Consider the following 26951-nt stretch of genomic DNA (forward strand, 5'->3'; position numbering starts at 1 on the left):
GGACTGCGACATCTGTTTGTCACGCAAGTGATTATGAGACTGTTCTTCTACCGCAAATGCAGACACCCAGTGATACGAACAATGTTGCAGAGCATAGGATACTTGTACCTACCAGAAATTGTTGTTGCTACAAACAGGCGGGTCTTTGCACTAAATGGGTTTTATAAGGAAGTTGTGGGAAGTATACGTTTTTTGTTGGCAAGGTTTTCGGCAGACTACCTTTTCAGTGTGAAGAAGACTAAGCTTCGAGCGGATGTGATTGAGTGTGTGTTTCCCGAGCCCATCTACAGACAAATAGCTGCGAATAGTCCGGGAGCTGACATCTTATGCCGGGTAAAGAAGATGGCAATCAAGCCAAGGATTAAAACGTTTTTCTTCAAAGTCCACGCGAACACCTTGCCAGTAAAAACATGGTTGCAATCAAAAGGCATATTTGTCCCATGGTCCGTCAACTGTAGGTATTGCAAAGAACCTGAGACCATCGAACATGTGTTCATGTACTGTACGGAGGCCCAGTTTTTCTGGGACGATATAGGCAGAGCAATCAGGAAACGACTGAAGCTAAATCCGCACCACGACCTACTCTATAGAAACACGACCATGACACTCGCCGATCCCCCTATGGGTCCGCTGTCCACGGCCCGAAGCGGTTAAAACCGGTTTCGCGCTCAACATGCTCGCTAGGGGCGCCACGTGCGCACCCCACGAGCGAACGGGAGACTGCTGCTGTAATATCGGCAATGTTTATTAGCATTGTTTTGTGCGTATGTCTACGCGTTCTTTTCGTGTATCCTTATGCGAAAGACGTGTAATGTACCTGCTTAAGGCAAGTTAGGCGCAAGATACATAAATTTTCGCGCCTAGAGCCGCCTTGCTTGGGACAGTGCTTGTACAGGATGTGTGGTATCCCGGGGGCCCCATTTGACGAATATCTTTGGATCCTTGGTAAAAACATTCATCGCTTCACGCTGTGCTTCAACCGATGATAATACGAAGTTGAACTCGAGATGAGTGACTGTGTGTTTTGTGGCGCAAAAGCATCACGGCCATAAAGCGCCACAAACGATGTAGTAATTGATGTACGCGGCTGTATTGCCATGCGTAACAGTGCTCCAAAATTTATGCGTGGACCCGTAGTTACTTGCCTTTGCGAATGAGTATGTTAGCTGTTATTTCATTGTCACTACTGGACAGGATGCAGTTTTAGTTGGTTTTAATTCAAAGTTTTACAAAGAACACAGCACACATAACTGAACAGACACTTCTTTTTATTCCATTTAATTTTGACTGCTGACTATTTGGCAGAAATCTCACCACATCTACTTTGCTTTTTTCATTACAATCACGTTGCTCATACACTCGACACCTTCAGGACCTTTCGCGGTACGAAATACTCGGGCCCGACACTCCTGGCTTCGACTTGCAGAGTGGGACGGTGCAGTACACCATCACAAACCACTCAATGGACTACGTGCGACTAACCAGAACTTCACACGGTAGAAACAGGCACCCAAGTCAGGAACGAAAACTACCGTATCAACACGTGGAGCGGCGTCTGCTGTGGGGGTTACTTGTGGCGCCGCGACCTTGCTGCGGCCACTAAGAGAAACATTTTCTCCGGCGCTGGAGAGAGGCGCAAGTGTCATGGTCGTGTTCTTATAGAGTAGGTCGTGATCCGCACACCATTCGGTATTTGCCACTAGAGGAAGAAACAGGCCCACGATACGACGTTCTATGTGTAGTAGCAATGTTCTGTTTGTGGAAAGTTGTGGTTGCCTTAAGAAACGAAGAGCCGGTTAATGCTCCGATGATTTATTTAACGCAAGAACTGTTAGAGATGAAACGCTATTCTGAGTTCAAGGGCCAGGTGCCCAGGTGGTTAGAAGAATTTTGTTGTCAACTGGCTCCAAGCCGGAGCTCAGTCTTTTAAAGAGATATGTACTTTTAATCATTGTTGCATGTCACCTCTGAAATAAAAAGGTTTAAAAAAAAAAGTTTCCGTGGTGTAGTGGTTATCACGTGTGCTTCACACGCACAAGGTCCTCGGTTCGATCCCGAGCGAAAACAGGTACGCAGTACTGTTTTTGTCCTAGCGCGGGTATTTTCGTTCGACGCATGCGTAGGGAATGAAACAACGAATCCGTTCGTGTGAAAATAAACACAATGATTCACACATGGTTCCTGCTGTATAAACCATGTGGGATACATATCGTTAGCAAATTCATTCAATTCTCATTGATTAGCTTTCCTCGAAGATGAAAAGAACCATCCTAAGACGCGTGGCAAGTAGCATTACATCGTTTCCGTGGTGTAGTGGTTATCACGTGTGCTTCACACGCACAAGGTCCTCGGTTCGATCCCGAGCGGAAACAGGTACCCAGTAGCGTTTTTGTCCTAGCGCGGGTATTTTCGTTCGACGCATGCGTAGGGAATGAAACAACGAATCTGTTCGTGTGAAAATAAACAGAATGATTCACACATGGTTCCTGCTGTTGGGATACATATCGTTAGCAAATTCATTCAATTCTCATCGATTAGCTTTCCTCGGAGATGAAAACAACCATGCTAGGACGCGTGGCAGGTAGCATTACATCGTTTCCGTGGTGTAGTGGTTATGACGTGTGCTTCACACGCACAAGGTCCTCGGTTCGATCCCGAGCGGAAACAGGTACCCAGTAGCGTTTTTGTCCTAGCGCGGGTATTTTCGTTCGACGCATGCGTAGGGAATGAAACAACGAATCTGTTCGTGTGAAAATAAACAGAATGATTCACACATGGTTCCTGCTGTATAAACCACGTGGGATACATATCGTTAGCAAATTCATTCAATTCTCGTTGATTAGCTTTCGTCGGAGATGAAAAGAACCATCCTAGGACGCGTGGCAGGTAGCATTACATCGTATCCGTGGTGTAGTGGTTATCACGTGTGCTTCACACGCACAAGGTCCTCGGTTCGGTCCCGAGCGGAAACAGGTACCCAGTAGCGTTTTTGTCCTAGCGCGGGTATTTTCGTTCGACGCATTGCTTAGGGAATGAAACAACGCTTCTGTTCGTGTGAAAATAAACAGAATGATTCACACATGGTTCCTGCTGTATAAACCACGTGGGATACATATCGTTAGCAAATTCATTCAATTCTCCTTTATTAGCTTTCGTCGGAGATGAAAAGAACCATCCTAGGACGCGTGGCAGGTAGCATTACATCGTATCCGTGGTGTAGTGGTTATCACGTGTGCTTCACACGCACAAGGTCCTCGGTTCGGTCCCGAGCGGAAACAGGTACCCAGTAGCGTTTTTGTCCTAGCGCGGGTATTTTCGTTCGACGCATGCGTAGGGAATGAAACAAGAATCTGTTCGTGTGAAAATAAACAGAATGATTCACACATGGTTCCTGCTGTTGGGATACATATCGTTAGCAAATTCATTCAATTCTCATCGATTAGCTTTCCTCGGAGATGAAAACAACCATCCTAGGACGCGTGGCAGGTAGCATTACATCGTTTCCGTGGTGTAGTGGTTATCACGTGTGCTTCACACGCACAAGGTCCTCGGTTCGATCCCGAGCGGAAACAGGTACCCAGTAGCGTTTTTGTCCTAGCGCGGGTATTTTCGTTCGACGCATGCGTAGGGAATGAACCAACGAATCTGCTCGTGTGAAAATAAACAGAATGATTCACACATGGTTCCTGCTGTATAAACCACGTGGGATACATATCCTTAGCAAATTCATTCAATTCTCGTTGATTAGCTTTCGTCGGAGATGAAAAGAACCATCCTAGGACGCGTGGCAGGTAGCATTACATCGTTTCCGTGGTGTAGTGGTTATCACGTGTGCTTCACTCGCACAAGGTCCTCGGTTCGGTCCCGAGCGGAAACAGGTACCCAGTAGCGTTTTTGTCCTAGCGCGGGTATTTTCGTTCGACGCATGCGTAGGGAATGAAACAACGAATCTGTTCGTGTGAAAATAAACAGAATGATTCACACATGGTTCCTGCTGTATAAACCACGTGGAATACATATCGTTAGCAAATTCATTCAATTCTCGTTGACTAGCTTTCCTCAGAGATGAAAAGAACCATCCTAAGACGCGTGGCAGGTAGCATTAAATCGTTTCCGTGGTGTAGTGGTTATCATGTGTGCTTCACACGCACAAGGTCGTCGGTTCGATCCCGAGCAGAAACAGGTACCCAGTAGCGTTTTTGTCCTAGCGCGGGTATTTTCGTTCGACGCATGCGTAGGGAATGAAACAACGAATCTGTTCGTGTGAAAAAAAACACAATGATTCACACATGGTTCCTGCTGTATAAACCATGTGGGATACATATCGTTAGCAAATTCATTCAATTCTCATTGATTAGCTTTCCTCGGAGATGAAAAGAACCATCCTAAGACGCGTGGCAGGTAGCATTACATCGTTTCCGTTTTTTTTTTTTTTTTTTTTTTGCGAGCTCGTGCGAGTCGGCCGGACGCAAGAAATATGTGCTCTGATCGAGCGGCTTCTACGGCTAGGCCTAGCCGGGATGATGGATATAAATTTGTTCTGCCAATGATTCCTTCAGGTACTGTTGCCTTGAATACAGTTTTCCTACACGCGGACCCCGCTGGGCGACCGTACAACATTGGTCATTTTAGTGATGCACTCAAGGACAAAGTGAACCGGAGTCAGGTTACATCAGTTGGTCCCTTCGTATACAATCATCTGTGGGCCCTGACGTTCGATAATGTGGCTGCGAGGGACGAGTTGCTAACCCTTGGGGAAGTGACAGTAAAAGGGAAACGCTGCGTCATTCTGGACCCCCACAAAAAAGAGCTTCAAATCAAGCTACATTGGCTTCCGCAGCATGTACCTGACGAAGCTGTTGAGGCTGCTTTAGACCGTTTTGGTGTTGTGAAGAATATCACTCGAGAACGGTGGAGAGACTCTTTCTTTGAGGGCGCTGAGACGACCACTCGACAGATGTTTATTACTTTGAAGCGTGGTGTAACGGCAGATAACTTGCCGCATCAGATGTTTATCGCCGGATGTCAGATTCTAGTTGCCGTCCCAGGTAGGCCACCCCTGTGTCTGCGGTGCAAAGCAGTCGGCCATATTCGGAAGCAGTGCCACACCCCGTGGTGCAAGGTTTGTCGTCGCTTTGGCCATGCGGATGATGAATGTGTCATGACCTATGCGTCTCAGGTTCGTCAACACACCAGCCACGGCGATCAGATGGACATAGAACTTGATGACGATGCCGACAGCAATCCGTCGCCTTGTGTACCCAGTGCTCCGCTTCAGCCCGCTGCTCTGCCTCAGCCGACATCGTCGGCCCCCCTCTCAGTGAGTCAGCCTCAGAAGTTGGTGGAAAATGGATGTCCGTCCTCGTCGGAACCACACCCAGCACCAGGAGATGGTATTTCACAAGTCCCAGTCCTGGAAGGTGGAAATTGCAACAACTGGGCCGAGACCCGCGTAGAAGACGATGATAACGATCAATGGGTAACCCCGAGAAGGAAGAAGGGTAGAAGATCACCTCCGGCGACATTGCCCGTCAAGATTGTCGAAGTGGGGCACTCTGCCCTCGACGATGTCGGCTTTCAGTCGGAATAGTGCTGTTTGCTGTGCTGACATGTTGTCACATTGTGCTGTTGTGTGTTGTTGCATTGTACGTTTACCTTGTTTTAAGACTCGGTTCTTGTGACTGTGCAGTTTGACTTCTTCAAGCGCGGTAAGTCTACTGCTACGAACTCACTCCTCTTGTTTGCCCATCCTGCATGTACGCTTCCCCACTCTCCTAATGACGCCTCCACAACTTACATTTACCACGCTTAACGTCAGGGGTTTGAATACCAAAAAGCGACAGTATCAACTGAAAAGACTCCTTGACAGCTTCCCACATGTCGACTTTTTCGCACTCCAAGAAACAAAACTAGGTTCTCCGGAAAACACTGAGCAGATGTTATCCCAGTATTTTCTCGATGAGTTCGACGTTGTTGTTAGTGAGGCTGTGGGCTACTCAGCAGGTATTCTCCTTCTCGTGCGAAAACGCCTAGGCTACACTCATGTTTATCACGCGGTGGACAACGACGCCAGGGCTGTGATGTTTGATATCCTTATTGACAGAACGCCTTGGAGGATTCTAGTTATCTATGCTCCCAATGATGCAACCTTAAGGTGTGCGTACTTCGAATCCTTAACGCAATATTTGCAAGCCCGTGGTAACCTGGTCGTTTTAGGGGACTTTAACTGCGTGCTGTCAACTAGTGACCGGAGCGTTGCCTCTCAAGCGAAGGACCGCAGTGCCGAGTGTCTGCAGCGAATAGCACGTGATTATGGTTTAAGAGATGCCTGCGAATACAGCACACAGCCAGTGATAAGATACACTCACTTTCAAGGTACATCGCACGCACGATTGGATCGTATTTATCTTTCTGTCGCTCAGTGGAATACGGTGTGTGAGTACGAAGTGCACCCTGTTTATTTTACTGATCACTGCCTCGTGAAGGTCGCTATTGGGTGTCGCCCTCCTCGGCTGGGCAGCCCCAGGTCATGGAAGTTGTGGAAGATGAACGTTAGGTTGCTCCAAGATCCAGTTTTTGATGAGCGCGTGGTGGCCAATCTTTCACGGCTTCAACATGACCCGCGAAATTGGGCTGCTAAATGGGAAACATTCAAACAAGACGTGAGAGCCTTTGCAATAGAGAGAAGTAACGTGCTAGCCTACCTAGAAATGTATGAAGAGAACATGTTAAAGGAAGCACAACAAGAACTCACAAGACTGGAAGCAGATAACCCTGGGACGTTCTTGGAAGATTTAAATGAGATTCGTCTCCGTCTTGAACTTTTCAACAACAATCGGTATGAAGGCGCGAGGGTACGATCGAGAACGAAGAGGTTTTTGCCGGATATGACCGCGTCTAAAAGTCATGGAGCAGGAGAGCGTAAGCACACCGGCTCTCGACTCATCACGCGGTTGGTGGACCAAGGACATGTTGTCACAGACCTTGAACGCATGAAACAAATATTTGTTGACTACTATGAGAACCTGTTTGGGAGGCCAACTGCCACGGTGGACGACGATTTGATCCAGTCGTTTCTCTCTCATATGCCCAAGTTAAACGAGCAAGAGAAAGATGTCCTGGACGCTGAAATTACAGAGGCGGAAATCCATTCTGCAATACAGAGTTTGAATTTTAACCGTTCTCCTGGACCTGATGGCTTGGGAGCTGAGTTCTACAAGCGGTACGTGGACCTGCTGGTGCCCATTCTACAATGCGTCTACGCGGAAGCTGAGACTAACGGGATCTTCTCGCACAGTTTTCGAAGGTCCCATACTGTGCTCATACCCAAAAAAGTGGCGGAGACACGGTTACCCAAGGTGACCGATTATCGGCCTATCACACTCTGTAATGTGGACTATAAGGTGTATGCCAAAGTACTTGCTGCCAGGCTCCAGCTTGTGGTGACACAACTTGTTGGCGATCATCAGACATGCGCAATCAGGAACAGGACCATACAAACAAACATCCATGTTGTCCGCTCAGTTCTAGACTGGTGTCGATTTGAAGGAAGTCATGTAGCCCTGCTGCAAGTGGACCTCTCTAAGGCTTTTGATCGGGTGTGTCACGATTATTTGTTTTCGCTCTTGCATTACGTCAACATGGGAGACAAGTTCGTAAGCCGAATCAAGTTGTGCTATGAACAGGTTGCAACGAGCCTGGTAATTAACGGCACTCTTACCGCGCCAGTGCCCCTTCGAGCTTCAGTACGACAAGGCTGTCCCATGTCGTCCCTACTATTTGATCTATACCTTGAGCCGTTATGCCAGCGTATCATCTCACGTGATGACATACGTGGTTTCGAGCTTCGCGACGCTGTGGTGAAGGTCGTGGCGTACGCGGATGACCTTGCGTTTCTCGTGACAGACAAGCCAAGTGTCGTCAAAGTTATTCACGAACTTCATGTGTTTGGTCAAGTCTCTGGGGCACGTCTAAACAAGGACAAATCTCTGGGGATATGGTGCGGTCAATGGGGAACAGCCCCGGAATTCTTTTGTGGCGTTCAGTGGCAAACCCGTGGTCCTTGCTACCTTGGGGTCCCGTTAGACAAAAGTTGTAACACGACCTCCTTGTGGTCGGAGCGATTACAAAACATTAGGACACATGCTTCGACCTGGAAAAAACAAGATCTCTCAATGTTTCAACGAGCTTCTGTGTGCAATGTTTTTCTGGCCGCTAAGCTGATTTACCTCTTGCAAGTCCTGCAATGCTCCCGCAAAATTATACATCGTTGTCATCGCATATTTGCCACCACAATATGGTGTTCAACGTTCGAAAGGATGCGAAGAAAAAACCTGTTCAAGAAAGTCAAGGACGGCGGACTAGGCTTACAGCATCTCTACATCAAGCAACTCGTCATGAGACTGTTTTTTTATAGGCAGAGTTCACACCCGATTCTGGAAACCATCAAGCGGGCCCTTGCGTACAACTACATTCCCGATATATATGTTGGGTTTCACGAAGAAAGTCTACGCTTAAGCGGGTTCTACAAAGAGGTTGTCGAGAGCCTAAACTTCTTGAAGGCTAGATTCAGCTTAGAGTACCTCTTTTCTGTCGCCAAGAAAACGTTGGTAGCTCATCTTCTCGATGTACTCTTTCCTGTGCCCATCTACCGTCAAATCCCCTCCGGATGGCACGGCACGGATGTATTGTGCAGAGTCAGGAAGATGCCGGTCAAGCCCAACATGAAGTCATTTTTCTTTAAATTACACACGTCCACACTGCCCGTGAAAGCTTGGCTTCAACAGAAGGGATTCTATGTTCCGTGGTCCGTGAATTGCAGATTTTGCAACACGCCCGAGACTGTCGATCACCTTTTTCTGGACTGCACAGAAGCTTTATTCTTTTGGGATGACTTACAGTTCAAAGTCCTTAAGCGCCGTCTTTCGCTTAATCCTCACACTATCCGCTTCCTCCCATTACGCCCCGGTGAAAATGTGAGATACGATATCGTTCTTCTTGTTGCCATGTACTGTTTGTGGAAGCTTCGTATGGCCGATAGGAACGAAGAGCCCTTGTTTCCTCCTATGAAATATTTCAAAGCCGAACTACTGCAGGTAAAGTTAGCTTGTACTCAGCTCTTAGAAGTGCCTGAGTGGTTAGATACAGTCTGCGAAAGGCTGAATGTTTTGTAGAAATTGTGTTATTAACGTGTCCGGTATAGAGGAGAAACATCGTATTCTCTGTGATTTTGTCGTATTGTGTATGGTATTGTGAGGTATTGAGTCGACGTGACTCAGAGTAGTAAGCTCTGAAAAATAAAGGTGGAAAAGAAAAAAAAATCGTTTCCGTGGTGTAGTGGTTATCACGTGTGCTTCACACGCACAAGGTCCTCCGTTCGATCCCGAGCGGAAACAGGTACGCAGTAGTGTTTTTGCCCTTGCGCGGGTATTTTCGTTCGACGCATACCTAGGGAATGAAAGAAAAAATCTGCTCGTGTGAGAATAAACACAACCATTCACACGTGGTTCCTCCTGTATAAGCCACGTGGGATACGTATCGTTAGCAAATGGAACCAACTCTCATTGATTAGCTTTCCTCGGAGATGAAAAGAACTGTCCTAAGACATGTGGCAGGTAGTCTTACATCGTTTCCGTGGTGTAGTGGTGATCACGTGTGCTTCACACGCACAAGGTCCTCGGTTCGATCCCGAGCGGAAATAGGTACGCAGTAGTGTTTTTGTCCTTGCGCGGGTAGTTTCGTTCGACGCATACCTAGGGAATGAAAGAAAAAATCTTCTCGTGTGAGAATAAACACAACCATTCACACGTGGTTCCTCCTGTATAAGCCACGTGGGATACGTATCGTTAGCAAATGGAACCAACTCTCATTGATTAGCTTTCCTCGGAGATGAAAAGAACTGTCCTAAGACATGTGGCAGATAGTATTAAATCGTTTCCGTGGTGTAGTGGTTATCACGTGTGCTTCACACGCACAAGGTCCTCGGTTCGATCCCGAGCGGAAACAGGTACGCAGTAGTGTTTTTGTCCTTGCGCGGGTAGTTTCGTTCGACGCATACCTAGGGAATGACAGAAAAAATCTGCTCGTTTGAGAATAAACACAACCATTCACACGTGGTTCCTCCTGTATAAGCCACGTGGGATACGTATCGTTAGCAAATGGAACCAACTCTCATTGATTAGCTTTCCTCGGAGATGAAAAGAACTGTCCTAAGACATGTGGCAGATAGTATTAAATCGTTTCCGTGGTGTAGTGGTTATCACGTGTGCTTCACACGCACAAGGTCCTCGGTTCGATCCCGAGCGGAAACAGGTACGCAGTAGTGTTTTTGTCCTTGCGCGGGTAGTTTCGTTCGACGCATACCTAGGGAATGAAAGAAAAAATCTGCTCGTGTGAGAATAAACACAACCATTCACACGTGGTTCCTCCTGTATAAGCCACGTGGGATACGTATCGTTAGCAAATGGAACCAACTCTCATTGATTAGCTTTCCTCGGAGATGAAAAGAACTGTCCTAAGACATGTGGCAGGTAGTCTTACATCGTTTCCGTGGTGTAGTGGTTATCACGTGTGCTTCACACGCACAAGGTCCTCGGTTCGATCCCGAGCGGAAACAGGTACGCAGTAGTGTTTTTGTCCTTGCGCGGGTAGTTTCGTTCGACGCATACCTAGGGAATGAAAGAAAAAATCTGCTCGTGTGAGAATAAACACAACCATTCACACGTGGTTCCTCCTGTATAAGCCACGTGGGATACGTATCGTTAGCAAATGGAACCAACTCTCATTGATTACCCGGCGTCGGGAACATGGCGCCCCCACCGCCCGGCAGCAGCCGCAGTAGCCCCCTCCTGCACTGACGGTTGGGTCGCCGCCGGAGGGAGACCCCCACGTATAGATGTGCGTGGCTTTCCCGTGTCTGGGGAAACGGGGATCCTGGCGGTTGAGTGGACTCGGAGGTTGGTTTGGACCCTTCGGGGCCCCTCCGGGAAAACAACACACCGCTTTGGCCCTTGCTTCCCATAGTCGGGTGGTCCTGGAAGGCCCGGCCAGGATTATTCAGCTAGTCGCCATCTCCCTTTTCATCACTTTCTCTTCCTTGGTCTCCTTCTTTCTCTCCTTTTCCTCTTTTCACCTTCTTTGGCGGCAAGGGTCAACCTTGGGCAGTCTTTCACTCTCCAGAAGCTGCACTTGGGTATAGTGTAGGCGTACCTGCTACTGCGTCAAACGCGGTCCCCTGGTTGGGCTCCGTGGTGGGCGGCAGGACCCTTGCATCGAATTGTATTGTCACCTTTATGGCTTCCTCTTCCTTAAAACCCCGAGATCGGAATCGGAAACGGTTCCGCACCGAGTACCAGCAAATTGATCTAAATACCTCAACACCCGAACCATGGTTTGCAATGTTTCTGGTTGTCCATTCGAATGACGACACAAAACCACTGTCAAAGGTATCTCCTTTTGTAATAGCGAAAGCACTTGAACAGCTGATAGGTAAAGAATACAATGCCAAGAAACTGGGCTCTGGAGATATCCAAGTCCACGTTGAAAAGCGAGAGCAAAGCAGTGCACTTCTTTCACTGACAAGCGTCAATGGGATATCTGTCACAGTAAGTTCACACCGGAGTCTCAACATTGTTAAAGGAGTAATTTCTGAGAGCGACCTTCTTGACTGCTCGGAATCGGAACTTCAAGAAGGCTTACAACAGCACGGTGTGGTAGCTGTAAAGCGAATAGTCATGCGTAGGGATGGGAAAGAAATCCCAACAAAGCACATAATCCTTTCTTTCAAGCTCCACAAGCTGCCAGACACAATCAAGGCCGGTTACCTCAGTTGCAATGTGAGGGCTTACATCCCCAATCCGAGTCGCTGTTACAAGTGCCAGCGGTTTGGCCACGGTTCTCAGGTATGCCGTGGGCAGCCCGTCTGTGCTAAGTGCTCCGGCAAAGACCATTCGTCAGAGTCGTGCAGCAATGATTTTCAGTGTGCCAATTGCAAGGGTAACCACCCTGTTTACTCCAGATCATGTCCTTGTTGGAAGGAGGAGAAACAGATCCTCAAGCTGAAAACTGAGCAAAATATTACATACAGTGCAGCAAAGGCACAATTGGCGTTCCAGAAGAAAGGAACCTTCTCTGATGTGGTGCGCAGGGGAGTGGCACCACTCAGAGTATCGGTGGAGACCCAGACCTCTGGGGCTCCCCTCCACACTCCCCAACACAAAGAGAGGGACACTGAGGGTTCTCCTCCAGTGGCCTCTCAGACGAACAGCCAGGGAGATGCAATGTTAACCTCAGAGGAGGTTGTTGCATCCCCTTCCGTTTGGGACGGGATTGCCATGGGCCTGTCCCAAAACACGAGTCAGAGCATGGATCTCGATGACGACGACTGCTGCTCTCAGAAGTCGTCTTCGAGTCTACCAAGTCTTTCCATGGGCAAGGAACAGAGAGGGAAAAAAGCTGGCCGAGGACGAGGAGGAAAAGCCAAGGAACAACAACAAAGGGTTCCTCCACCGAGAATACAAGCTCCTTAATCCCTCCGCATTCATGGACAGTTGTTCCACAAGGTCTTTACGCCCTAGAGTAGTCGTTCAGTCCATATTCTTTTTCCTCTTCTGTGCATTTCTTATGGGTTCTCAGAGCATTATTCAGTGGAACTGCCGGGGTTTGCTGAAAAATCTTGATGATGTCCATGATTTGGCAGACAAACATCATGCTGTCTGTTTCTGTCTCCAAGAAACAAATTTGGTTCCAGACACCCCTTTCCACCTCCGACGGTGGAACGTTTACCGTAAGGACCGAACAGACACGGCACGTGCTTCCGGAGGTGTGGCCATTCTCACGGCCAGAACACTTCCCACGAGAGATGTCCAACTTTCTACAAATCTTGAGGCTGTTGCAGTGCAGATTTGCACTGACCGTGTGATGACGGTGTGTTCTCTGTACCTGCCGCCATCAGCTAAGGTTGAAGAAAAGCAACTTCAAGACCTTCTCAGACAGCTGCCACAGCCTTTTCTTCTGCTTGGAGATTTTAATGCACACCATTCTCTGTGGGGTTGCTCAAAAGTTGACACACGAGGTAGGATGTTAGAGAAAATGCTAACATCTTTGCCAATCTGCCTTCTCAACACAGGGAGTGCAACACACGTCAATTCGGCTTCACAGACTTTCTCAGCTATTGACATTTCACTATGTAGTCCATCTCTATTCCAAGACATTTCATGGACAGTTGCCGACAGTCCTTACAGTAGCGACCACTTCCCTCTTGTATTAAAACTCAATCAACTGGCAGCTACCTTCACTACCCGACCACCCCGTTGGAAAACACGATTTGCCGATTGGGGCTCCTTTAAACAAGAAGCCATTCTGTCAGCAGAATCACTCCATGGACTCGGCATTAATGAAGCAAATGACATTATTACAGACATTATTATTGACGCAGCCACTAAATCCATTCCGCAATCTTCAGGTCGTCTTCCTAGACGCTGCAAGCCCTGGTGGACGAGTGGTTGTGCGAACACCAGACGGGAGCAGAACCGTGCATGGGGTAAGTTTAGACGATACCCAACCCAAGCAAACTTACTTGCTTTTAAAAGAGCCCGTGCGAAGGCAAGGTGGACACGGCAACAAGCGAAACGGCAATCTTGGGAAAATTTCGTATCCACCCTAAATAGTAGCACTCCATCCAAGTTTGTATGGGACAGACTGAAAAAAATCAGAGGCGACTACAGGAGCTTCTCTGTTCCTCTTCTGCAAATAAATGGAAGCACGTGTCAGAGCATCGAAGACCAGGCTGACGCCTTAGGTGAACATTTCCAAAACATTTCCTCTTCTACTCATTACACACGGGAGTTCTTGAAGATCAAGGATTCTGCCGAGAAGTGCACCCTGTCATGTGGTACTGGCGACAACTACGCTTACAATAGGCCTTTTACCATAACAGAACTTTTAAGAGCACTGAGCGTTTCAAAACAGACAGCTCCAGGGCCAGATCGCATCACGTACTCTATGCTGCAGCATTTAACACCTTCATCGCTAGAAACCATTCTATGCTTCTTTAACTCTCTCTGGAAGGAGGGCTGCCTCCCGTCCCGCTGGAAGGAGGCGATCATCATTCCACTGCTAAAACCAGGGAAAAGTCCTTCCAATCCAAGCAGTTACAGGCCTATTGCCCTTACCAGTTGCTTAGGAAAAACTTTTGAACGTATGGTGAACTGCAGGCTTATGTACTACCTTGAAGAAAATGAATGCCTAGACCGATATCAGTGTGGCTTTAGAACTGCATGCTCAACAACAGACCAGCTATTACGTTTGGAGACTGTTATTAGGGAGGCCTTTGTCAGACGGCAGCATTGTGTATCCATCTTTTTCGACCTCGAAAAGGCGTACGATACCGCCTGGCGGTATGGCATCCTTCGTGACCTACACTCTTTTGGGATACGTGGTCGGCTCTTCCGTTGCGTTGCAAACTTTCTTCAGGGGAGAACATTTAGGGTGCAGCTGGGAACTGTACAGTCCCGCCTGTTCACACAAGAGAATGGAGTCCCGCAGGGGTCTGTTCTAAGCGTAACACTCTTTATTGTAAAGATGAACTCTGTCGTCAATGCAATTCCACCGTCTGTCACGTACTCCTTATATGTGGATGACATTCAAATATCCTGTTCTTCCACAAGCGTTTCTAGGTGTGAGAGACAGCTCCAGCTCACCATAAACAAACTTTCAGACTGGTCCACCAAAAACGGTTTCAAGTTTTCTCCTGAGAAAACTGTTTGTGTCCCATTCTCAAGAGTGAGGGGTGTGTTTCCTGAGCCCACACTCAAAATGAATGGCCAGGATATTACTGTCATGCATGAACACAAATTCCTTGGTGTCATCTTTGACCAAAAGCTCAATTTCGTGTCTCACATAAAAAATCTCAGAGTCAAGTCAATGAAGGCCTTAAATATACTCAAGATCTTGTCGCACAGGTCTTGGGGTGCAGACCGCGAAGTCCTGCGTCGTGTTTATATTTCCGTCATTCGCTCAAAGCTTGACTACGGGTCTTTGGTTTATGGCTCTGCACGGAGGTCTGCCCTGGCGATTTTAGACCCAGTTCACCACCAGGGTCTCCGTCTGGTGTTGGGAGCTTTTCGAACATCACCAGTTGAAAGCTTGTATGCAGAGTGTAATGAATGGTCGCTGGAAAAACGGAGATTTTACCTTGCCTCTACATATGCAATGAAGGTGAGATCTTACCCGCAGCACCCTGCCCTAGCCTGTGCCACAGAAACCCGTTTCCAGCAGCTGTTTTTGAACAGACCTTCTGTCATTCCTCCTTTTAGTATGCGACTGTCCCTGGAAATGGAAGCTTATGGCTTCCCTGACCAGGGCAGGGTGACTCTAGTAGCAAGTGGTGGGAGGCTTCCCCCATGGCAACCACCACCAACACACAACACATCGTTATTAAAATATAAAAAGCAAGAAACTTCTACAGTTGTGCTCCAGCAGGAGTTCTTATCATTAAAGGACAGTTTTGGAGACCATGTCGCCCTTTACACGGATGGCTCTAAAACGATCTCAAAGGTTTCATGTGCAATGGTCACAGGCACGTCTGCTGTGTCTCGCCGTCTGCCAAACACTTTTTCCATTTTCAGTGCAGAGGTATACGCTGTGATCCTCGCTTTTAATCATGTGTTACACTCTCACACTGATACATCAGTCGTGTACACCGATTCCCTGAGCTGTCTACAAGCGATATGCAGCTTACGGAAACAAAAGAACCCATTCGTACAACAAGCCCAGCATTTATTCAGCCAAATTACAAACAAAGGTTTCGCTCTAACACTCTGCTGGGTGCCAAGTCACGTAGGTATACGTGGCAACGAGCAACCCGACAAGGCCGCTGTCGAGGCACTGTCCGGCGACCTCGCATTTACAGAAGTGGCAGCTGAAGACTTGCGTTCAGTCATACGAAAGACGATTAATGAGAAATGGCAAAAACAATGGAACACACAGAACACTAATAAACTTCATCTAATCAAACATGACATAGGCAAGCCCACACATGCTTTCAGTAACCGCCTTCACGAAATTCTGTCAGCTCGGTTACGTATTGGCCACACCTACCTGACACACGGATTCCTTTTACGGGAGGAGGATCCACCCCTGTGTGTGCCTTGCAGGGAACCGCTTTCTGTTTTGCATATTCTGATAATGTGCCCACTGCACGAAGCTCACCGTCGCCGCCACTTTCCCGCCTTTTACAAATATCACATTCCCTTCCATCCCGCACTTTTGCTGGGTGATGAGCCCCTGGTTACTTTTAATTGTGTATACAATTTTTTAAACGATGTTGGTTGCATCAAGTACCTTTAAACTAAATTTTAACTGAATTATTCCCTTTTTTAAATAGATAACATTTTATCATTGTCTTGGCGCATAATAGCCCTAGTCGCTCATGCGCCAGAAAAACTTCAATCACTCACTCACTCTCATTGATTAGCTTTCCTCGGAGATGAAAAGAACTGTCCTAAGACATGTGGCAGATAGTATTAAATCGTTTCCGTGGTGTAGTGGTTATCACGTGTGCTTCACACGCACAAGGTCCTCGGTTCGATCCCGAGCGGAAACAGGTACGCAGTAGTGTTTTTGTCCTTGCGCGGGTAGTTTCGTTCGACGCATACCTAGGGAATGAAAGGAAAAATCTGCTCGTGTGAGAATAAACACAACCATTCACACGTGGTTCCTCCTGTATAAGCCACGTGGGATACGTATCGTTAGCAAATGGAACCAACTCTCATTGATTAGCTTTCCTCGGAGATGAAAAGAACTGTCCTAAGACATGTGGCAGGTAGTATTCAATCGTTTCCGTGGTGTAGTGGTTATCACGTGTGCTTCACACGCACAAGGTCCTCGGTTCGATCCCGAGCGGAAACAGGTACGCAGTAGTGTTTTTGTCCTTGCGCGGGTAGTTTCGTTCGACGCATACCTAGGGAATGACAGAAAAAATCTGCTCGTTTGAGAATAAACACAACCATTCACACGTGGTTCCTCCTGTATAAGCCACGTGGGATACGTATCGTTAGCAAATGGAACCAACTCTCATTGATTAGCTTTCCTCGGAGATGAAAAGAACTGTCCTAAGACATGTGGCAGATAGTATTAAATCGTTTCCGTGGTGTAGTGGTTATCACGTGTGCTTCACACGCACAAGGTCCTCGGTTCGCTCCCGAGCGGAAACAGGTACGCAGTAGTGTTTTTGTCCTTGCGCGGGTAGTTTCGTTCGACGCATACCTAGGGAATGAAAGAAAAAATCTGCTCGTGTGAGAATAAACACAACCATTCACACGTGGTTCCTCCTGTATAAGCCACGTGGGATACGTATCGTTAGCAAATGGAACCAACTCTCATTGATTAGCTTTCCTCGGAGATGAAAAGAACTGTCCTAAGACATGTGGCAGGTAGTCTTACATCGTTTCCGTGGTGTAGTGGTTATCACGTGTGCTTCACACGCACAAGGTCCTCGGTTCGATCCCGAGCGGAAACAGGTACGCAGTAGTGTTTTTGTCCTTGCGCGGGTAGTTTCGTTCGACGCATACCTAGGGAATGAAAGAAAAAATCTGCTCGTGTGAGAATAAACACAACCATTCACACGTGGTTCCTCCTGTATAAGCCACGTGGGATACGTATCGTTAGCAAATGGAACCAACTCTCGTTGATTAGCTTTCCTCGGAGATGAAAAGAACTGTCCTAAGACATGTGGCAGATAGTATTAAATCGTTTCCGTGGTGTAGTGGTTATCACGTGTGCTTCACACGCACAAGGTCCTCGGTTGGATTCCGGGCGCAAACAGGTACGCAGTAGTGTTTTTGTCCTTGCGCGGGTATTTTCGTTCGACGCATACCTAGGGAATGAAAGAAAAAATCTGCTCGTGTGAGAATAAACACAACCATTCACACGTGGTTCCTCCTGTATAAGCCACGTGGGATACGTATCGTTAGCAAATGGAACCAACTCTCGTTGATTAGCTTTCCTCGGAGATGAAAAGAACTGTCCTAAGACATGTGGCAGATAGTATTAAATCGTTTCCGTGGTGTAGTGGTTATCACGTGTGCTTCACACGCACAAGGTCCTCGGTTGGATTCCGGGCGCAAACAGGTACGCAGTAGTGTTTTTGTCCTTGCGCGGGTATTTTCGTTCGACGCATACCTAGGGAATGAAAGAAAAAATCTGCTCGTGTGAGAATAAACACAACCATTCACACGTGGTTCCTCCTGTATAAGCCACGTGGGATACGTATCGTTAGCAAATGGAACCAACTCTCATTGATTAGCTTTCCTCGGAGATGAAAAGAACTGTCCTAAGACATGTGGCAGGTAGTCTTACATCGTTTCCGTGGTGTAGTGGTTATCACGTGTGCTTCACACGCACAAGGTCCTCGGTTCGATCCCGAGCGGAAACAGGTACGCAGTAGTGTTTTTGTCCTTGCGCGGGTAGTTTCGTTCGACGCATACCTAGGGAATGAAAGAAAAAATCTGCTCGTGTGAGAATAAACACAACCATTCACACGTGGTTCCTCCTGTATAAGCCACGTGGGATACGTATCGTTAGCAAATGGAACCAACTCTCATTGATTAGCTTTCCTCGGAGATGAAAAGAACTGTCCTAAGACATGTGGCAGGTAGTATTCAATCGTTTCCGTGGTGTAGTGGTTATCACGTGTGCTTCACACGCACAAGGTCCTCGGTTCGATCCCGAGCGGAAACAGGTACGCAGTAGTGTTTTTGTCCTTGCGCGGGTAGTTTCGTTCGACGCATACCTAGGGAATGAAAGAAAAAATCTGCTCGTGTGAGAATAAACACAACCATTCACACGTGGTTCCTCCTGTATAAGCCACGTGGGATACGTATCGTTAGCAAATGGAACCAACTCTCATTGATTAGCTTTCCTCGGAGATGAAAAGAACTGTCCTAAGACATGTGGCAGGTAGTATTCAATCGTTTCCGTGGTGTAGTGGTTATCACGTGTGCTTCACACGCACAAGGTCCTCGGTTCGATCCCGAGCGGAAACAGGTACGCAGTAGTGTTTTTGTCCTTGCGCGGGTAGTTTCGTTCGACGCATACCTAGGGAATGAAAGAAAAAATCTGCTCGTGTGAGAATAAACACAACCATTCACACGTGGTTCCTCCTGTATAAGCCACGTGGGATACGTATCGTTAGCAAATGGAACCAACTCTCATTGATTAGCTTTCCTCGGAGATGAAAAGAACTGTCCTAAGACATGTGGCAGGTAGTATTAAATCGTTTCCGTGGTGTAGTGGTTATCACGTGTGCTTCACACGCACAAGGTCCTCGGTTGGATTCCGGGCGCAAACAGGTACGCAGTAGTGTTTTTGTCCTTGCGCGGGTAGTTTCGTTCGACGCATACCTAGGGAATGAAAGAAAAAATCTGCTCGTGTGAGAATAAACACAACCATTCACACGTGGTTCCTCCTGTATAAGCCACGTGGGATACGTATCGTTAGCAAATGGAACCAACTCTCATTGATTAGCTTTCCTCGGAGATGAAAAGAACTGTCCTAAGACATGTGGCAGGTAGTATTCAATCGTTTCCGTGGTGTAGTGGTTATCACGTGTGCTTCACACGCACAAGGTCCTCGGTTCGATCCCGAGCGGAAACAGGTACGCAGTAGTGTCTTTGTCCTTGCGCGGGTAGTTTCGTTCGACGCATACCTAGGGAATGACAGAAAAAATCTGCTCGTTTGAGAATAAACACAACCATTCACACGTGGTTCCTCCTGTATAAGCCACGTGGGATACGTATCGTTAGCAAATGGAACCAACTCTCGTTGATTAGCTTTCCTCGGAGATGAAAAGAACTGTCCTAAGACATGTGGCAGATAGTATTAAATCGTTTCCGTGGTGTAGTGGTTATCACGTGTGCTTCACACGCACAAGGTCCTCGGTTGGATTCCGGGCGCAAACAGGTACGCAGTAGTGTTTTTGTCCTTGCGCGGGTATTTTCGTTCGACGCATACCTAGGGAATGAAAGAAAAAATCTGCTCGTGTGAGAATAAACACAACCATTCACACGTGGTTCCTCCTGTATAAGCCACGTGGGATACGTATCGTTAGCAAATGGAACCAACTCTCGTTGATTAGCTTTCCTCGGAGATGAAAAGAACTGTCCTAAGACATGTGGCAGATAGTATTAAATCGTTTCCGTGGTGTAGTGGTTATCACGTGTGCTTCACACGCACAAGGTCCTCGGTTGGATTCCGGGCGCAAACAGGTACGCAGTAGTGTTTTTGTCCTTGCGCGGGTATCTTCGTTCGACGCATACCTAGGGAATGAAAGAAAAAATCTGCTCGTGTGAGAATAAACACAACCATTCACACGTGGTTCCTCCTGTATAAGCCACGTGGGATACGTATCGTTAGCAAATGGAACCAACTCTCATTGATTAGCTTTCCTCGGAGATGAAAAGAACTGTCCTAAGACATGTGGCAGGTAGTATTAAATCGTTTCCGTGGTGTAGTGGTTATCACGTGTGCTTCACACGCACAAGGTCCTCGGTTGGATTCCGGGCGCAAACAGGTACGCAGTAGTGTTTTTGTCCTTGCGCGGGTATTTTCGTTCGACGCATACCTAGGGAATGAAAGAAAAAAATCTGCTCGTGTGAGAATAAACACAACCATTCACACGTGGTTCCTCCTGTATAAGCCACGAGGGATACGTATCGTTAGCAAATGGAACCAACTCTCATTCATTAGCTTTCCTCGGAGATGAAAAGAACTGTCCTAAGACCATGTGGCAGGTAGTATTAAATCGTTTCCGTGGTGTAGTGGTTATCACGTGTGCTTCACACGCACAAGGTCCTCGGTTCGATCCCGAGCGGAAACAGGTACGCAGTAGTGTTTTTGTCCTTGCGCGGGTAGTTTCGTTCGACGCATACCTAGGGAATGAAAGAAAAAATCTGCTCGTGTGAGAATAAACACAACCATTCACACGTGGTTCCTCCTGTATAAGCCACGTGGGATACGTATCGTTAGCAAATGGAACCAACTCTCATTGATTAGCTTTCCTCGGAGATGAAAAGAACCGTCCTAAGACGTGTGGCAGGTAGTATTACACCGTTTCCGTGGTGTTGTGGTGATCACGTGTGCTTCACACTGTGGAAACCTACGATCCCACAACCTCGGGGCGTCAGCCCATCCGTTCCGCGCGCAAAGGAACAAGCGGCACACACATAACTTCAATGCAACAACGTGGTTTATTCACCTGAGGAAAGAGAGCCAACAGTGCAGCCGACAATAATGCCACGAACCCCGTTTTCCCTTCCTGCACCGCATTTTATGCTGTATCCCGAACGGGAACGCCCTCTGATCACAGCCGGTTCCCACCGGTGCTGCCATCCAGGCTTCTGCTGCGGAACCACGCCACAACTCCCCCCTCCTTAAAGGTCCATCAGGTCGTCGGAAGCGTCGAGGATAGCGTCCTCTGAAGCTTGGGGCACCACTTTCTGTCCGACGGAGGCGCCGCAGAAAGCAGGACTGGGTTGACCGGTCTTCATGGTTCCGGACTCTGTGAGGAGGTCCGGCCTCAGTCGTCTGAGCGTCGCCAGGGCGGCACCTACATCTGTGGCAGTACGCGCCGCTTCGGTGCGAGCTGCGTGGAGGGAGCCTCGGCGATGCGTGTTTCTGTGAAGTTCCGGAACCAGGCAAAGTGGACATAACAGCCGTCTCTCTTCCTGCGTTAGAGGTTGTAGGGTGTCCGACGGGTGGCGCTCCGACAGCGTGAGACCTTTGAACGGGGTTGGTGTTTTGGAGAGGTCGTCGCCTCTGAGTGGTCGAGGCTGGCTTTGCCAGCGTGAACGTGAAGCCCAGGAGATGGGTGGCCATTTGCCACCACCGTCCAGGTGGTGACGGAGTGCTGTTGAGGATGAGTCCGCAAAGGCTGGTCCTGAAGACGGGGAGCACGAGTCGAGCCTTCGCGACGGCGGAAGCGAAAGGGCGGAGGGCCAGAGGAAGCGCGGGAACCCGAGGTATCCCATGTCCGACGCCTTGGTGCTGACTGCGGGAGACGTTGCATCTGCGAGAGGTAAAAGGGAAACGGTAAGAAGGCAGCCTCAAACCGTGGGTTCCTGAGAAGGCGTCCCCCTAAAACAGATAGCGGAAAACTGTGGAACAGAAATCACACTAATAAAGCACTAAATCACAAGCACTATGCTTAGCGATGGAGGTAGTGGCAGCTACGTGCGCCGCCTGCGGGGATGCAAGTCGTAGCGGCTGGACGCAGGTACGGGAACGGGATCCGGGTCCAGGTCCTGGAGGGAGGCAGGTTGCAAATCGGCCTCCTCTCCGTCCGGGTCTCGGAGATGGTAAGACTTCAGGTCCGAGATGTGAACTGGCCCAGTCTCTTCGCCGGTGTCGCAGCGACGAAGCCTGTAAGTGAGGCCAGAGGAGCACGCACTTACCTCGAAGGGACCATCCCACCTATCTGCGAGTAAAGCTGCAAAGCCTCGTGACGCATCACTTAGCGGGTGAGTCCGTCGAAGGACGAGGCGACTGACGCTGTAGGTGAGGTTCCGACGTCCACGGTTGTACTGTCGAGCCTGGTCCAACCTTGCGACGTCCAGGTCGCTCATCGTCGGCATCACAGGGAGGGATGCACGTATGGTAATAATAAATTGTTGCTTTTCTGCTAGTTTGAATGACTGTTTCATGCTTCCTCTGGCTAGGCAAATGGATGCGGAAGGGCCTGGGAGTGTGAGCCCTGTGTGTCCAGTTGGGCGGGGGAGGTAGTTTTCCCACAAATGGCGCCCAAGGTGGGGCCCGAGTCCGTTCGCTTGGAGGGTACTCATGTACCATATGCCACGTATGTTGGTGGTGTAAGCCCGCAAGTTGTTTTCTGCGTTGTTAACAAGTGTTTCTTTCATGTTTCTTCTCCGCGACCAGCTCCCCGCTCCAAGTTAGTTGTAAGCTGCTACGGGGCGGTGACTATGGAGCAAGAGAGGGGCGCTTGCCGTTTCCCGGCCTTGCTCTAGAAGGACGCCTGCAGCGACTCTGAGCAACGGTTCACGAACTTCACGACTTTCAGCAGCGGTTCACGAACGAATTCCCCTTCCCAGAGTACAAAGCTTATATTCTCATGAAGCTGCGTAGGCGTACGAGCACCCGAAGGGCCCGCGCAGAATTCGTTCCGGCCCCACTGTAATTCTCGTGCACCGAGACGCACTGGCTATCTGTCATCCTCCCCCTCCCCCTATCTTCGAGTCTTCACTCCCCTTGCCGGGAAGTGGCAGCGCAGGAAGTTCGTACTACACAAGGCGTCGTACTAGCAAAGCTCGAATACCGCATCCATGTTTACGCCGGATCAGGCGGCAGAACTGAACTGTACGCGTTCGACAGGGGTTAATTTTGGTTGAGCATCGACATGCAGCTGGAGTCTCGACTGATACCATGCTGCTTACACTGTGCGGCCTTGCCTGCTGTGTAGGTAGTCACGAAAACATCACTCACTAGGACCTAGTGCTCCTGACTCGGCCTGGCATCCAGTTTGCTGTCATTCACAGGACAGCGACTTCGTAGTCGTTAGAGGGCTAGACAACCCCTCTTTGCCGGGAGGTTCCTTCTGGCACCTTTCCTGTATTACTTTACTTTTTCATGTTAGGCGTCCCAGCAAGTTCGAAAACCAGCAAATTCTCGCCGCATGCGGCCCCTACCACCACGTCCTGACACCAACCATTGGAACTCTCCGGAGGCGAACTCTACCCAGCCTTCCGCAGGTTCTGTCGCACCGCGTCAACGTTACTCAAGAGCGACGTGGATGATCATTCACAACGGCCACCCATTCTCCTGGACCTCCCGGTCTACGTGGGCATCCCAGCCATGGCCCGTTCGGGGCATGCACCCCTCCTCGGTCCCACAATCCTTCACGGCGTGACGCTTGACGACAGACACTCGGCAGGCCCTGTTTTGCCATATTCAGAAGAGGTGCGTCGAGTCCAGTGCCCCTCTTGTGGAGTACCTGAGATCCATCGGTCAGTGCATCGACGAGGGTCCCCTCACCGCGCCAGGACAGAGGCCTTGTTCATTACAAACTAGCTCTTAATCCTGACAGCGGGAAAGGCTCTCGTCACAAATAGGTGTTCAAGTTACTGGGACTTGCACTTTGAAAAAGACACAAAAATATTCATCTCCGTACCAGGGATGCCTAGTTTTCCTTCTCTGACTTCTAACGGAAACATTCACAAATCTGCGACTGTACGGTTCAAGGGAAGATGAAATGTCACTGAACACTCTGCATGCACCTTCACCACATCGCACCCGCGAGGCCAAACACTGCACCGAATGATATCACACTCAATTGGAGAAGGATCCAGTGATGTCATAAGGAGAAGATGTAGGAAAAAGCCATCATCTCTGTGCAAGTAGCAATCTTGAAAATGAGGTCAGCATTTCTAATCTCAGGTACCACACACTAGTGTCTGGTAACCCTGGAGGTTCTCTTCAGGTAACCCTGGAGGTCTTATGCTATGACTCAAGCTTGCACAACAGCCAACGCTCTTGCATAGCTTCTCGACCATGTGTGTCTGCTCGTAAAACCTATGGTCCGCACTGTGGCTCAATCCTGCCGCACAAAGATCGCACTAGTGGGGCCCCTCGCGCTCATGTGTGTCCACTTGTGACACCTGAATTACATGCTGTAGGTGAACTCTGCGCAACAGAGGTTAGGGTTTCTCGCCTGTGTTTTCGCTTGTGATACTGCAGATTCGTGCTATTGATGAACGCTGCAGGGCAGAGATCGCACTTGTGCGGCTTTATTCCTGTGTGTGTGAGGTTGTGACGTACCAGTGTCGTCCTGCGGTTGAACTCTGCAGGGCAGAGATTACACTTGTATGGCGTCTCGCCCGTGTGTATCCGCTTGTGGCGCGACAGGCTCGAGCCACAGCTGAATGCTACAGTACACACATCGCACTTATGTGGCCTCTCCCCAGTGTGTTTTCGCTTGTGGAGCAACAAGCCCCTCCTAGAGGTCAACTCCGCAGTACAGAGATCGCACTTGTAGAGCTTCTCGACGATGTGTTTTCGCTTGTGGCACGATGGGTTTGTGCACTGGCCGAACTCGGCAGTACTGAGATCGCACTTACACGGATTGTCGTCCGTGTGTTTCCTCTTGTGATATGACAGACTCATGATGTTGGTGAACCGCGCAGGACAGAGATCGCACTTGTATGGCCTCTCGTTCGTATGTGTTCTCTTGTGATCTCGCAGCGTTGCAAACTTGCTGAACTCTGCAGGACAGAGGTCGCACTTATAGGGCTTCTCGCCCGTATACTTTCGCTTGTGATGCAACAGGTTCGACTTACGGGTGAACTGTGCATTACAGTGATCGCACTTGTAGGGCTTCTTGATTGTGAGTGTGTGACTGTGACTCTGCAGGCACATACTATTGCTGGACTCAGCAGGGTAGAGATTGCACTTGTGTGCACTCGATAAGGATGCAAGTGCGAGCACCATAGCCTTGTGCAACCCTTCACCTGTGCAACGCTTTGCATGTACTTGCAGCGTTGATGGATTGCTGAACGTTGCAAAGCATGTGTGGCAGGTAAATGTTGATGACTTGCCTACCTCTTGACTCTCGCTCTGGGCTGAAGGTTGCTCAGTGGGTCGACCGTCGGTAGTGATTAGTGCGGAACCATCGAATAGTGCTTCAGTAGTAGTTGTGCTGATTTCAAACTGTGCATTTGAAGAGGTGCAACGCGAAGATGCTTGATCACAAGTGTCTCTGGGCTCGCCCTCAATATGAAGCCCACCTCTGCTTTCTTTTGTTCCTGAAATCGCATAAATCGGGCATTGAGAGCGTAGACAATTTTCTAGTCAAGTAACGTACACGTAACATTCGCTCACAAAAGTTTTTTTACACAATAGGGGTTCCACGAAACCTTTACGTGGGAGACGATATTCCCTCTTTTCCCTCTACCAAATGCAATAGTAGGGGTACAACTTGAGGAGGGTTGCACCCCCAAAGCCCACCCTGATTATACTACTGCTCCTACAAATTTCCCGTGGGGAGAGGAGGCAAATTCCTCTCGCATCACACGGGTACTCAGGTAGACATGCTACCAGGATGAGGATGGATGGCAACACGGAGAACAACCCACTAGGTACAACAACTGGTACCTTTTGTTGTTGCGTACTCAGCTGCCACTACAACGTGGGGAACAAGAACTTTGACAGGGGACTTTGTCGGTAAGACTCCGTTGCTGGGCGCTTGTAGGCAACAGTTCGGCATGCCCTCTGGCCAAGCCGCTCCCACTTCGTCCGTGGGTCAATTAGCGACGGGTTTTCAACTAATCACAGCAGTGTTCTCCTGTTTGTCGGTTTACATGTTCAACTTGAGAACATTTACTTTCCATCTACCTTATCACCACCAGCAACGAGGTAGAGTACATAGGTCGGCGAATTCATTCACGATGGCCTTCACCGACCGCATTCACCATCACGACAGTCACTGAATAGCTTCGCTCAGAGTATTGCATTCCTTTTCCCAGGCACGATGCCGACAGCTGTCTGTCAACATTGAGAGTGCCGATCGCCCCTTTGGACAAAATCTGCTACTCCACAGCGTTTAGTCGACATGCAGTGGAACAGCGCACTCTTAGAAATGAACTTCGCCACATGGCATACTCCTAGCCAACTACCACCCTTAGTAACAACGTTCTTGCTCCTGAGTTGTTGAAAGAGACCGCGCAAGTAGGGCCCCACGCTCATGCGTATCCGCGTCTGACACCACAATGTCATGCTGTGGGTGAACTCCGCAGGACAGAAGTCACATTTGCTGTGTGTCTGCTTGTGGCACAACAGGGTCAAGCAGCAGATGAGTTCTGGCGCACAGAGATCTCACTTATAGGGCTTCTCTCCCGTGTGGGTTCGCCTGTGACGCCGCAGCCCCGTCCTCTCGTTGAACTCTCCCG

At 48.8% G+C, this 26951-nt stretch overlaps 1 protein-coding gene and 28 non-coding genes across 29 annotated transcripts; 28 read left to right on the plus strand and 1 right to left on the minus strand.

The window, feature by feature from the left end:
- The first annotated feature begins 1994 nt into the window (after positions 1 to 1994).
- Positions 1995 to 2067, plus strand: Trnav-cac (transfer RNA valine (anticodon CAC)). The gene has a single exon. It is a non-coding gene; the product is annotated as a tRNA-Val (tRNA).
- Positions 2068 to 2299: 232 nt separating this feature from the next.
- Positions 2300 to 2372, plus strand: Trnav-cac (transfer RNA valine (anticodon CAC)). Its single transcript has one exon. It is a non-coding gene; the product is annotated as a tRNA-Val (tRNA).
- A 222-nt stretch (positions 2373 to 2594) lies between these two features.
- On the plus strand, positions 2595 to 2667 carry Trnav-cac (transfer RNA valine (anticodon CAC)). The gene has a single exon. It is a non-coding gene; the product is annotated as a tRNA-Val (tRNA).
- Positions 2668 to 2899: 232 nt separating this feature from the next.
- On the plus strand, positions 2900 to 2972 carry Trnav-cac (transfer RNA valine (anticodon CAC)). Its single transcript has one exon. It is a non-coding gene; the product is annotated as a tRNA-Val (tRNA).
- A 233-nt stretch (positions 2973 to 3205) lies between these two features.
- On the plus strand, positions 3206 to 3278 carry Trnav-cac (transfer RNA valine (anticodon CAC)). Its single transcript has one exon. It is a non-coding gene; the product is annotated as a tRNA-Val (tRNA).
- A 221-nt stretch (positions 3279 to 3499) lies between these two features.
- Trnav-cac (transfer RNA valine (anticodon CAC)) lies at positions 3500 to 3572 on the plus strand. The gene has a single exon. It is a non-coding gene; the product is annotated as a tRNA-Val (tRNA).
- Positions 3573 to 3804: 232 nt separating this feature from the next.
- Positions 3805 to 3877, plus strand: Trnav-cac (transfer RNA valine (anticodon CAC)). The gene has a single exon. It is a non-coding gene; the product is annotated as a tRNA-Val (tRNA).
- Positions 3878 to 4109: 232 nt separating this feature from the next.
- Positions 4110 to 4182, plus strand: Trnav-cac (transfer RNA valine (anticodon CAC)). The gene has a single exon. It is a non-coding gene; the product is annotated as a tRNA-Val (tRNA).
- A 5140-nt stretch (positions 4183 to 9322) lies between these two features.
- Positions 9323 to 9395, plus strand: Trnav-cac (transfer RNA valine (anticodon CAC)). Its single transcript has one exon. It is a non-coding gene; the product is annotated as a tRNA-Val (tRNA).
- Positions 9396 to 9627: 232 nt separating this feature from the next.
- Trnav-cac (transfer RNA valine (anticodon CAC)) lies at positions 9628 to 9700 on the plus strand. Its single transcript has one exon. It is a non-coding gene; the product is annotated as a tRNA-Val (tRNA).
- Positions 9701 to 9932: 232 nt separating this feature from the next.
- Trnav-cac (transfer RNA valine (anticodon CAC)) lies at positions 9933 to 10005 on the plus strand. Its single transcript has one exon. It is a non-coding gene; the product is annotated as a tRNA-Val (tRNA).
- Positions 10006 to 10237: 232 nt separating this feature from the next.
- Trnav-cac (transfer RNA valine (anticodon CAC)) lies at positions 10238 to 10310 on the plus strand. Its single transcript has one exon. It is a non-coding gene; the product is annotated as a tRNA-Val (tRNA).
- Positions 10311 to 10542: 232 nt separating this feature from the next.
- Positions 10543 to 10615, plus strand: Trnav-cac (transfer RNA valine (anticodon CAC)). The gene has a single exon. It is a non-coding gene; the product is annotated as a tRNA-Val (tRNA).
- Positions 10616 to 16530: 5915 nt separating this feature from the next.
- Trnav-cac (transfer RNA valine (anticodon CAC)) lies at positions 16531 to 16603 on the plus strand. Its single transcript has one exon. It is a non-coding gene; the product is annotated as a tRNA-Val (tRNA).
- Positions 16604 to 16835: 232 nt separating this feature from the next.
- On the plus strand, positions 16836 to 16908 carry Trnav-cac (transfer RNA valine (anticodon CAC)). Its single transcript has one exon. It is a non-coding gene; the product is annotated as a tRNA-Val (tRNA).
- A 232-nt stretch (positions 16909 to 17140) lies between these two features.
- On the plus strand, positions 17141 to 17213 carry Trnav-cac (transfer RNA valine (anticodon CAC)). Its single transcript has one exon. It is a non-coding gene; the product is annotated as a tRNA-Val (tRNA).
- Positions 17214 to 17445: 232 nt separating this feature from the next.
- On the plus strand, positions 17446 to 17518 carry Trnav-cac (transfer RNA valine (anticodon CAC)). The gene has a single exon. It is a non-coding gene; the product is annotated as a tRNA-Val (tRNA).
- A 232-nt stretch (positions 17519 to 17750) lies between these two features.
- Trnav-cac (transfer RNA valine (anticodon CAC)) lies at positions 17751 to 17823 on the plus strand. Its single transcript has one exon. It is a non-coding gene; the product is annotated as a tRNA-Val (tRNA).
- A 232-nt stretch (positions 17824 to 18055) lies between these two features.
- Positions 18056 to 18128, plus strand: Trnav-cac (transfer RNA valine (anticodon CAC)). Its single transcript has one exon. It is a non-coding gene; the product is annotated as a tRNA-Val (tRNA).
- A 232-nt stretch (positions 18129 to 18360) lies between these two features.
- On the plus strand, positions 18361 to 18433 carry Trnav-cac (transfer RNA valine (anticodon CAC)). The gene has a single exon. It is a non-coding gene; the product is annotated as a tRNA-Val (tRNA).
- A 232-nt stretch (positions 18434 to 18665) lies between these two features.
- Positions 18666 to 18738, plus strand: Trnav-cac (transfer RNA valine (anticodon CAC)). The gene has a single exon. It is a non-coding gene; the product is annotated as a tRNA-Val (tRNA).
- Positions 18739 to 18970: 232 nt separating this feature from the next.
- Positions 18971 to 19043, plus strand: Trnav-cac (transfer RNA valine (anticodon CAC)). The gene has a single exon. It is a non-coding gene; the product is annotated as a tRNA-Val (tRNA).
- Positions 19044 to 19275: 232 nt separating this feature from the next.
- Positions 19276 to 19348, plus strand: Trnav-cac (transfer RNA valine (anticodon CAC)). Its single transcript has one exon. It is a non-coding gene; the product is annotated as a tRNA-Val (tRNA).
- Positions 19349 to 19580: 232 nt separating this feature from the next.
- Positions 19581 to 19653, plus strand: Trnav-cac (transfer RNA valine (anticodon CAC)). Its single transcript has one exon. It is a non-coding gene; the product is annotated as a tRNA-Val (tRNA).
- Positions 19654 to 19885: 232 nt separating this feature from the next.
- Trnav-cac (transfer RNA valine (anticodon CAC)) lies at positions 19886 to 19958 on the plus strand. Its single transcript has one exon. It is a non-coding gene; the product is annotated as a tRNA-Val (tRNA).
- Positions 19959 to 20190: 232 nt separating this feature from the next.
- On the plus strand, positions 20191 to 20263 carry Trnav-cac (transfer RNA valine (anticodon CAC)). The gene has a single exon. It is a non-coding gene; the product is annotated as a tRNA-Val (tRNA).
- Positions 20264 to 20495: 232 nt separating this feature from the next.
- Positions 20496 to 20568, plus strand: Trnav-cac (transfer RNA valine (anticodon CAC)). The gene has a single exon. It is a non-coding gene; the product is annotated as a tRNA-Val (tRNA).
- Positions 20569 to 20802: 234 nt separating this feature from the next.
- Positions 20803 to 20875, plus strand: Trnav-cac (transfer RNA valine (anticodon CAC)). Its single transcript has one exon. It is a non-coding gene; the product is annotated as a tRNA-Val (tRNA).
- Positions 20876 to 22223: 1348 nt separating this feature from the next.
- LOC135388815 (zinc finger protein 391-like) lies at positions 22224 to 26269 on the minus strand. Its single transcript, XM_064618640.1, has 3 exons — positions 26158 to 26269; positions 24719 to 25808; positions 22224 to 22416 (listed from the first exon to the last, which is right to left on the minus strand). Exons 1-3 carry the CDS (start codon positions 26267 to 26269, stop codon positions 22224 to 22226), a joined length of 1395 nt encoding a protein of 464 aa, XP_064474710.1.
- Positions 26270 to 26951: the final 682 nt, after the last annotated feature.

This window comes from Ornithodoros turicata, chromosome 1 (genome assembly GCF_037126465.1).
Source record: "Ornithodoros turicata isolate Travis chromosome 1, ASM3712646v1, whole genome shotgun sequence".
Lineage (NCBI taxonomy): Eukaryota > Metazoa > Arthropoda > Arachnida > Ixodida > Argasidae > Ornithodoros > Ornithodoros turicata.

Excerpts from the sequence above, each read along its gene's own strand:
- LOC135388815 (XM_064618640.1), bottom strand. The coding sequence starts at position 26,269 with ATGCCGAACTGTTGCCTACAAGCGCCCAGCAACGGAGTCTTACCGACA. Across the intron at positions 25,809-26,157 it reads TGAGTACGCAACAACAAAAG|GAACAAAAGAAAGCAGAGGT; the intron begins GTACCAGTTGTT and ends ATGCGATTTCAG. Across the intron at positions 22,417-24,718 it reads TATCACAAGCGAAAACACAG|GCTTCGTCGCTGCGACACCG; the intron begins GCGAGAAACCCT and ends CCTCACTTACAG.